Raw genomic sequence first — 11,246 nt, forward strand, 5'->3', positions numbered from 1 at the left:
TTTTGATATTTCTTAAATCTAAAATTAGCCGAATTTATTCAATAGATATCTTGTATTTTGATCTTAATAATACCATACAATTTTGTAATAGATACACATTTGGCATCGAGATCTTTGAGATCAGTATTATCATCAGTATCAATCTATTTTTAATATATATAATTAATAATTAATATCACCAAACAATATCTAATTGAATTTGGTTGCTTTTCACACGTACACATGAACTCCAGAGTGTATATTTGTATGTATATATAAAATGACTTGTTTAGCCATTACACAAGTCCAAAGCCCAAACTCTCTCTCTCTCTCTCTCTCTCTCTCTCTCTCTCTCTCTCTCTTTCTCTCTAGAAGGTAAGCTTCAACATTTGACTGCTCAAGTTTCTTCAATTTCTCGGTTTTGTTTTAAAGTTTTGGAATTCAAGAAATACTATGGTTTCCATAGTTTCATCTTCTTGGTTAATAATTTCTTTATATGATTACCAATGTTCAGATTTTTGATTAAGAAGCAATCATGGCCACAACGACGAAGAACGTATTCTCTACCAGATGGACCTCCGAATTGGTATATTTCTATACACACGTACATACAATTTTATATGTGTCTTTACTTCCTCTTATATATTTTTTTGTACACCTATATCATGTTATTTTCCCTATCAATTTTTTCTTGACAAATTTTATGAAATATTTATTATTTGCTTTTCCTATATAGGATATAGAAGAGTATAGTATCATCCACCAATACCACATGAATTCACTCGCTGGAGATGTTCCACAGTCTTTCTCATCTCTTGATGATACCACCAACTGTTTTAACTTTGATGCTTCTTGTAATAATGATTTGGTCGAAGAGATACCTTCAAAGATCCTCAAGACCACTCACATATCACCAAAGATACATCCTTTTTCTTCTTCCATTCATACTCCTCCTTCAAAGCATCAGCCCTCTTCCAGGATTCTTTCTTTCGAAAAGACTGGTTTGAAGGTTATGAATCACAACTCCCCAAACTTAATATTTAGCCCCAAGGAAGAAGAAATTGAATTACAAGACCAAAGGAAATCCAAGCTGATAATAAGAGGGACAAAAAGAGCTCAAACCTTGACTCGTAGCCCATCAAATGCTCAAGATCACATCCTCGCAGAGAGGAAACGTAGAGAGAAGCTTACTCAAAGATTTGTAGCTCTTTCCGCCCTAGTTCCTGGCCTAAAGAAGGTACATATATATATATATATATATAGAAATATCCTTTTCTTCTTCTAGTTTTATAACGAGGCTCAGATTAGTTTATCAAATGATAATAGTCTTTTCTTAAATCATCTTATTTTGCGAGGCAAGAAACCAAATTTCATGAAAAGTTTATTTGAGTTTTGATTTGGTATCTCTCGGTTATGAGACTAAATTACTTGATCCGTACTGACTTTGTGAAACTAAAAATATTCTAAAAATCGTCTATATAATGGTTACATGCTATATATTGATCATGTGCATGTATGTGTTTATAGATGGACAAGGCTTCTGTGTTGGGAGATGCAATAAAGCATATTAAGTACCTCCAAGAGAAAGTGAAAGAGTATGAGGAACAAAAGCAGGAAAGAACAATGGAATCAATGGTTCTTGTAAAGAAGTCTCAGCTGGTTTTAGATGAAAATCATCAATCATCATCATCTTTCTCAGATGGAAATCGTGGTTGCTCGAGCTCGAATCTTCCAGAGATAGAAGTTAGGCTTTCGGGAAAAGACGTTCTTATTAAGATTCTATGCGAGAAGCAAAAGGGTAATCTGATCAAGATTATGGGGGAGATTGAGAAGCTTGGTTTGCTTATCACCAACAGCAATGTCTTACCCTTTGGACCCACTTTTGACATCTCTATAATTGCTCAGGTATATATATTCTCATACAAACTAGAGTAGGGCTTTCAAGTTTCTTAGTATCTTAATACGAGCTGACTTTATTATGGTAGAAGACCGGAAGCATGTTTTAGAATTACTATGACTTTCGACTTAGATATTTTTATTACTCGAAAAATCTATTTATATATTGTTTATTCTCTTGCAGAGGAATATCAACTTTGATATGAAAATCGAGGATGTTGTGAAGAACTTGAGTTGTGGCTTATCAAAGCTCACGTAACTGGTTTCAAGTTACATACGTGTTCACATTAATCATCAATTTCTCTGACCGTCACCGAAGAATCCAAAATCGGTTTTCCATGAAAATGGTTTTTTAGTTAATAAATTTTATGTATAGAGAGATTCTTTAAGTCATTAAAAGATCCTTGTTCTTGTGTTTAAGTGTGTGCTTTAAGATGCATAACCATCAATGTTTAGTACCTCTTACTCTCTGGTTTCATTCGGGGCGATTTTTTTCCGCAGTTGTTGGATTATATATCCCCTGCGATGTAAAGCATTTCGTTAGTTTAATAAACGTACGGTATGTTTCGTAATAAATTTGATCAGTTTTTTGTTATTTTCTGTCATTGACATTTTGCTGTAAAATGGTTTAGCAATTTACGGTAACGTTTGCCTTTCAAACCCACCCAAATTAACCATCTTTATATAATTAAGGCTACGTACATGCATGGCCTACAAGCTACAACCAATAATTCATAATTCATATTTGATATATTATATAGTTAGAATGAGAACATAATATATATAATGTTGGTTTTGTAGGCCATGTAAGTCAAGCCACTTTTTAAGAGTTATGTCTAAAAGAGACATTTTTGAGTTTGACACACATTTTATATTGCACTTAGTTCATCAATATGGTTTTTTTATTTTTTCACTTATATACTAATTACCTTTTCTAAACATTTTTTTAATGCAATTTTTCATATTAGTTTTAAATATGAGAAATTCACACATTGTCAGAATGTACATATATCTAGCTTTATTGAAAGTTTCGCAACTGGATCAAGAAAAAACTAGAACCATAATAAACCTCATTTTAAATCAACTAGACCTCAACTTTATAAGTAATTTCAGTTTTCAACTCCACTTTCAACTCCACATGATTTAGTTCACATCTTAAGGAAAAAAGTGATAAGCAAAGCTGCAAAAGTAATAGTTAAGTGGGAAATTCCTTAAAAACAGGCGAGTAAACACAATTGCATGGGTTATTAAATTGAATTGAAAACGTGGGATTTTTCTTATTTTATTGGAAACCATTTCAAGGAGGTCAAATAAATGTGAAAATCAGAATTGTTCTATAAGGAGTTTGGGTTTGTCTTCGTCGGGTACAAAAGTCCAACCAAAATGTTTTAACTAAGGTCACCTTAAGGTTCTCTTTCTGTACCATATAATTGTTCTGAATATTGGGAAGAGGAAGGTTACTTGATCATATCACAAAAATTTCTCGTTTTTTTTTTTTAATTATTCAAATGCCGGAACTTGTAGTTCATTTGGTTTGAGGGCGTAGTTTGACCTCATGAGTTCAAGTCATGCCAAAAGAAGAAGAAGAGACAAAGAAGAATATGGTCATAATAGTATTGTATTACAGTATTAGTATTAGATAAGAAGTAATGAGTATACTACAATTTACATTTGTTATGAAAAAATTATATAACTTGGGTGTGGGGTTTGACGGAAAATATTTGATGATTTTTTAGATAAAATATAGTAAATACGTATGTCTTTTAAGAATTTTGTTTTCTTGTCTCCTCTATATATTAAAAAAAAAGTATATTGAATTCACTAACAATTTTCATACATAAAATGTAAAGTCTTAATAATATATAAATGGTTAGTTCCCACTTCCCCCCACCTATGGGAATTATTTCTAAGGAAGAAGACAAAATTGGAAGGCCCCTTATCAGAGTTTTGATTAGGACGACAATAATACAATGGTAGGAAATGGTGTATTAATGATAACTAAAATACGTAATAAAGAATGAAAAGAGAGTGTGAGAGTAAAGAGATAGGTCAGCTTGATTTATGATATTTTCGGCGGCATATCCCGTCCACACCGCACCACCAACCGTAAGGTCTGTAACCATCGATCGATACACATTTGCCTCACTTTATATCATTAGAACAAACTTAATTTATATTATCTAGATTTCGTATCCAAAGTTTTCTTACAAAATCTCCATTTTTATATACCTCTTGACCCTTTTAAAAGATACTTGTTATGACTTCATTTCAAGAGGTACGTATCACATCTTTGATTATCAAATACATCAAGCCGATAGACATGTCCACACATTAACATATAATGGCATATGCCACATATTATTCCACAGTTTAGAAGCTTCCAAACAAATAGATAATTAATTATTAGACGATTGATGCAAAATAAATTCCAACGTTGGGACGACTTTTCAAAGACCGTTTAGTATATTGCGGTTTAAGTGGTAATCCTTGGTGAAATCAACCTTTTTATAATACGTTTTTACATACACCGGTCATCGATTTTGTAAAATGTATATAATATTATACGAGGAACTTTGCATATTAATGTTTGTGGGTAGAACCGGCCATAAGGCCAAGCAGAAAAAGCATGGATTTGCTGCGGCCGTACAATATATTTAAGCAATTCTAGTGGTTCAACACTAAAACATTAAAAAAAAAAGTTTATTGAAAAATAAATTTGACATCTCCCTAGATAGACCAATTTATAAAAATTTTGATGGTTGAATCAATCGTAAAACGGAGCTAATGATTTAGGTTTCAAAAATTTGGAGAAGAATTTGGAGAGCAATGTGCTTGACTATTTGCTTAGGTACCCTTAAAGACGAAGTTGTGTTTGTGTATAATGTTATATTAAATTCCGGTGTATGGAGATATGAAAAGAGTAAAATGAGAGTGAGAGCAAATGGAAGAGGTAAGGGAAACGATTTGTTAAAACTAAATCTTAATGAGCCTATATGTTATTGAGAGATCTAGAATATCACAAGATTAATAACAATATACTAGATTTTAACTCGCGGTACACCGCGTACATATAATTTTTATTACTATTTATATTTTATATTGTATTTATTTGTTAAATATTGGATATTTTTCATAGAGGATTAACTAAATTTCCCGACCGTTTGTGCGGCTAAATGCAGAGCCGGCCCTTGACACAAGCAGGTGAAACACATGTTTGTGGCCTCCAAATAAGATAGTAAATATTCGACCATTTTCGTAAAAACTTTATTAGTTCTACTGGTAAAAAGGTAGGATATTAATACCAAATGTCAATTGTTCAAATCTTTTCAAGTATTCTTTATGTTTTTCAAGTTTTTTTTAAAAAAATATAATGTATAATTGGCCCCACAAAAAAAATGGGCTTGTGGTCTTAATATTTTCAGAGAAGACTCTGGCTAAATGTTTATATTAATTTTTTAACCCGCAATATACTTCATTACCATTTGTTTGTTATATTTAGTTTATTTTGTTTAGTGTTTGAGATTTTATTTTGATTGCTAATTATTATAACAGAAAATAAGGGATCTAAATACATATTAAGTCATTTATAAGCTATGATTAACTCACGTTTTTCCTAATGATTTAATTATTTTACACATCTTAGTTAAATCAACTTAATTTTTATATGTCAAATATTCTAATATTAATAGTGTTGGCAAATAATAAAATGAGGATGTAACCCGTATCAGCACAAATTTAATGATATTTTATTAATTCCAACATGTTCTCTTTATAACCCATCTACTATATCACCATATTATATAGTATTTTTTTTTTAAAACTAATTTTACATATTTGTAATATTTTAAACTTTTATTAAGTTTATAGGTATTAATTATAATATTTAAATAAATGTGAATCGAAGTTCTTCTTACGTTAAGAATTAAAGCTCACAGGTTTTGAAAAACAAAATAGGAATCAAATAGTTGTTCTTGTTTGCAAATGATTTATAAATAGAATATCTTTAATACACAATAGAAAGTGTGATTAAATATATCATAGTTTCTGTTTCCATATTTATTCTGCTGTATTTTTTTTAGTTGGAATGGTATGTAAAATATTTAGGAAACAAAATCTGAAGTAATGTTATTTTTGGAAACTTTTTAGGAGTTAATGTTGTAAATAAATTTTTAAATAAGCAAAACTAAAAGTACATAACACAAAATGTACTTCAAAATATTAATATAAATTCTATATTTATTATTTAGATATTTATATATTTACAATCATTATAGTTTAGAAAACTCTCGTACTATATAATTATATTTAACCTAAAGCTTATGATTATGAAAGTCAATATACTATTTTCTAAACACAAAGGTGTTCTTCTCTCATCAACATTCAACGTACGTAAGCTTATATATATATACAAGACTAATAAACATTAAACCAAGAACAAGTTAACTGGTCAAACCATGTATCATAATATGTTATGTCGTACTATGTTATCATGTTCATATAAATCCATTCATGAAACGATTTGTTTTTTAAGTGGCCGTGGTCCAGAATCATTGCAGTTTTTTTCTACATTTTTGGGCCGGAGTGTTTGTGCATGCAACACCATATAAACCTGGTTTGGCCTTGCCTTTTCTTACCGCAGTTAAGACAAAAATAACCAGGTTGTTAGGGAGTTAGGGTCATTTATAAGTGTCGGGTCTTTATTGGGACCAAATTGAGTTTTAAAACAGTTCCACTCACAAAACAGTGTGCGATAATTATTAAACACAAATTGTTTAAAAATATTGTAGAGATGTCGACATCCATATGGCATCATAACTTCTTCTGCAAAATATTGATTTATATAATTACAAAATAATTGAGTCCAGATATGTTCATGCATTTTCAAAATCAATTGAGAAAAACAACTGATTTGTAATAACTGGCAAATCCAATTATGGCAACTGAAATGATCATATATAGTTTCGTTGTTTTCAGGATCTCAAAGTAATTTGGTTGAGATAGATTAAAAACTTTTATGACGTCTATAGGATACAATTAATAAGATAAAAATGTCTGAGATTCTAGAGTTTGAACCATATATTTGTGTCATGCATGTTTTCTTGTTTTCTATTTTTAATTTCAAAGGTGCCCTGGTTTTTAATAATTTCAATTTAAACTGGTTATACCATGTGAAAGCATATCGGATCAAGTGTTGTTTTAGAATCAATAAAATTCGATATCTTTAGATATGAGGTTCATATCATCTCTGAGCTTACATATGCAAAGTATTAGGTATTGGATTTATTGTGAATTATTAAATGGAACTAAAATTATGACAATTATCCAAAATGCGGATAACAATTCGTCAATATCGCTATGTCACTTTAACAAAAAGAAAAAGCAAAAAAAAATATTGCTAGGTCAACCAATGTGAAACTAGTTTTATACCTCTAGCTAATTTTAGCTACTACTCAATCGGGTTTACTTACCATATATTCTCAAAGATGTAGGGTCTGACTGGTTTTACATTTGGAGGAAAGAGGAGTAATTAAGGGGACAGAAATGAGAGTAAAAGTAATGTAAAAATTAGAGTAAAACTTAAAGGGTTGAAAATTTTTTCCACTTGTAAATTAAAGTGAATAAGTTCTCGTTATTATTCCACCTTTAGAGGAATTGAGACTTGAAAATAAATGGTTTTACTTCACTTTTATGGCAAACTTCAAGGTAATTTTTGCTTACTCTTTAATTTTTTGACTAAATTGTTTTTTTTTCCAGTCAGATCCATAAGAAAATGATTATATTAGGTAAGTATGAATTTAGGTTTGACTGTTGGACCAAATAAAATTAGACAAGACTGCAGTTTCTCAATTATTACAATGTAAAGAGAACAAGTTCTTTGACAAAAGAAGAAAACAAGTGTAGTAGTTAACAGTCCATAAATGGCAATATGCCACATAATTATTCCATAGTTTAGAAAATTGGATATACCAAAGAAAAGTTAAACCACATACTAGAACCTATAATACAACAATTTAAGTTATATATACGAAATAAAAGATTATCATCTATAATCTCAAATAACATATTATCTATTGTTAAAGGATATAGTTTCAATAGCATTTTTTATCATTTATCCTTTTAAATAGTATTTTATTCATTTCTAGCTATAATGATATTCGGCCATTTTACTTGTACATAATTGTTTATAGTATAGAATGGAATGAATAATTTATTTATAAACAACAATTAAGTTAAGATTTAAAAACTAATGAGGTTGTTAGATGGGACTAGAGGGGGATCGGATGACCGGATGAGGCTTTATGGACTTTTTTCTTGGTCCTTGATTGATGTTTCCGAGTGGGGAATAAGGTCTCCATGTCTCAACACGAAAAGCACGTGCTTAGTCTCTTTGTCTCTCTTCTCTTACTTTTTTTTCTTCTTCTTTTTTTCTGCCCCATAACACGTATTGTTGTTAGTCGTTGATTTTACACAATAAATGTGATTAGGACTTTTGGTACGTAGATTTTTTTTTTTGGTCAGAAAATTGAAGCTTTTTTCATTCTTTCTAAAAGATAATACGAAAAGCAAGCATTTATTGGTTGATTGATGAAACCGTCGGAGAAAAGCAACCCAGTTTAACATACTCTCTCTGTCTCACATAGATTGATGTTTTGATACGAAAAAAAATTTTAATTTTAATTTATAAATTAATTTATAATTATTTTTTGGTAAAGAGAGAAAATATGAACCATTAAATGAATGATATATGAAAAAAGCATAAAGTAAAAATATTATTTTAGATTTTTTATCTAGGACATCAATCTTTATGGGACAAAAATATATCCTAGGACATCAATCTATTAGGGACAGAGGGAGTAGTTAAGAACCCCGTCTTTTAAATTGAAGAAAATTACTTATTTTTTCAGCAAAGTGTATTATTTTCAGTTTTATTTTTGTTTTTAAAAAATCATTGTTTTTATATTCAATACAATTTTTAAGACTAAATTTATTTTTATTCTTATTATTTTAGTTTGTTAACAATTTTTTTTTCTAGTGAATTACAAAGGATATATATAAAGTAGAAATTGAGATATTTTAATTATTTTCTGTAACATGTCAAAATATATGATATTTTTTTGTAAATATAGAGAGTAATATCATTTCAATATATAGATTATTTAGTTAAATGTACACATCCTAAAAAAAAGTTATAATACTTCTGCTTAAAAACTTATATTTCATAAAAGTGTCATTTTAGCATTTATAACACAAATTGATAAAACTACTTTTTTCACCAGATATCAAGTTATGTTAATCTACGTAGTAGAGATTTCACTATGGATGGAATTTTTTCGATCCAAAAGCTTAAAAAAGAAAAAGCAAAAATCAATAAAAATAAAATTTCAATTATAGTAATATACCATTTACTTATTTTGTCAACTGATTGATTCAAGTGAGTCAATTTTGAAATACATTCTTTACGTATAATTTAAATATACAGATTTTACGTACGTGCTGAATTGTTTGCTTTAATATTAGTTTGACGTGAAATCTAAGTGAAAGAAAAATAAGAGAATTCTCCACTGTTACGATTTAAAAGAAGCTTATGACACCTGAAAATGCATAATTACAAAAAAAAAAAATTACATCATGGACAGTACGTGGTGTTAGTGTGAAAGAATAAGTGGACTCCATCTTTTACTCCAACGAGTATTCGTACTATACTATACATCAGATCCATAATATTTTGTAACATTTAGTTGATGTTCGATTAGACTTGATTCATTTGATTCGGTTCATAGGACACCCCTCTTAAATTAACTTCTAGATTTAATTATGCATTGTCAGGAGCATCCTACAAGAAAAAAAAAAAATCACATCATGGACTGTACGTGTGTTATGCGCGCATGCATGTGTTCATATTTATGAAAATAAGATCTAATTTAAGTTCGAATGAATATAGAGCCTTTTTTCTTAATGCCTTTTTTCTATATCTGTTGACGAGGCAAAAATATTGGAATCTCAAACCTCTCTAGAAGCCAACAAAATGGTACGATCATCATAGAAAAATAATAAGAAGACTTCTGATTTCGATCAGAGTAATTATACTTTAATTCATATAAACGTCACGTTTTTATGCATATAAACAATCTGGTCAACGTAATTATAGGGGTGGAGAAAAAAGAAAATAAAAAACTAAGCCGCGTCTCGTTGTCAATATATAAAGAGAACACCTGAAAACACTTTCTATTCATAACCCACTTTTCCCAAAATTAACAAATACGTTTCTCGATTTGTCTTTTAATCTTGTCTTAATCAGGATAATAGCTTGTTATTTCTTTATCGTTTATTACTTAATAATTGGATATGGAAGAAGACTTCAGATTAGCCGATTTCTCACTCGAAAACATTGATTTCGACTTTAATATTTATGAAGAAAACATTAATCTCTCAGCTAACGAAGCGGATATGGATTCAAGGCAAGCTCATCGTTCATCACATTTTGATCATCAGATGCATCTTGAGTTCCTCGGACAGAAGCCGAAGTCTGCGGTGAAGCCTATGATGAAGATCAACAACAAGCCACGAGTGATTTCTTTCGACTTCTCTAGTAATGTTTCTTCTTCCCCAGCTGTGGAAGAGATCATTATGGACCAATTGGTTGGACGTGGTACCAAGAGAAAAACATGTTCTCATGGCACAAGATCTCCGGTTCTTGCTAAAGAACATGTTCTAGCCGAGAGAAAGCGCCGTGAGAAGCTTTCTGAAAAGTTCATTGCTCTCTCAGCTCTTCTTCCCGGGCTTAAGAAGGTATGTCAATCTCTTTTGTTTTGTTATATGTTTACTAGGCACTTCACAGTGAAGAATCATGCATAGTAAAAATAATTTAGTTTCATTATTATCAATTGGTTTTGAGAATACGGAACTCTCTTGTTGTGTTTTTAGGCAGACAAGGTAACGGTTCTTGATGACGCGATCTCACGTATGAAACAACTTCAAGAACAATTAAGAAAGCTCAAGGAAGAGAAAGAAGCAACAAGAGAAATGGAATCTATTATCCTTGTGAAGAAATCTAAAGTACTATACGATGATGAGCCTAACCTATCATCTTCTCCTTCATATCATAATCAATTCGATCAAGCGTTGCCAGAAATCGAAGCAAAAGTATCCCAAAACGACGTTCTCATCCGGATCCATTGCGAGAAAAGCAAAGGACGTATGATTAACATACTAAACACAATCGAAAATCTTCAACTGCGCATCGAAAATAGTATCGTGTTACCATTTGGAGACTCCACTCTCGACATCACTGTCCTTGCACAGGTAAAATCATTTTTAATATAACTATATATATGGAATACTAAAACTGGATAAGTTGCAATATAACATTG

At 30.3% G+C, this 11,246-nt stretch overlaps 2 protein-coding genes across 2 annotated transcripts in view; both read left to right on the forward strand.

Moving 5' to 3' along the window:
* Nucleotides 317–2,445, forward strand: LOC104702811 (transcription factor bHLH18-like). The gene is made up of 5 exons (XM_010418730.1): nucleotides 317–354; nucleotides 494–565; nucleotides 716–1,216; nucleotides 1,507–1,884; nucleotides 2,060–2,445. The coding sequence occupies exons 2-5, from the start codon at nucleotides 515–517 to the stop codon at nucleotides 2,132–2,134; spliced, it is 1,005 nt and encodes a 334-aa protein (XP_010417032.1). The 5' UTR covers nucleotides 317–354; nucleotides 494–514; the 3' UTR covers nucleotides 2,135–2,445.
* Nucleotides 10,138–11,246, forward strand: part of LOC104702812 (transcription factor bHLH19-like) — a 1,837-nt gene continuing 728 nt past the window's right edge. Inside the window, exons 1-2 of the mRNA XM_010418731.1 lie at nucleotides 10,138–10,665; nucleotides 10,801–11,178. Coding sequence (XP_010417033.1) covers nucleotides 10,222–10,665; nucleotides 10,801–11,178 — 822 coding nt within the window. The 5' untranslated portion in view covers nucleotides 10,138–10,221. The remainder of the gene's footprint in view (nucleotides 10,666–10,800; nucleotides 11,179–11,246) is intronic.

The sequence above is a fragment of the Camelina sativa genome, chromosome 7 (assembly GCF_000633955.1).
Source record: "Camelina sativa cultivar DH55 chromosome 7, Cs, whole genome shotgun sequence".
NCBI lineage: Eukaryota > Viridiplantae > Streptophyta > Magnoliopsida > Brassicales > Brassicaceae > Camelina > Camelina sativa.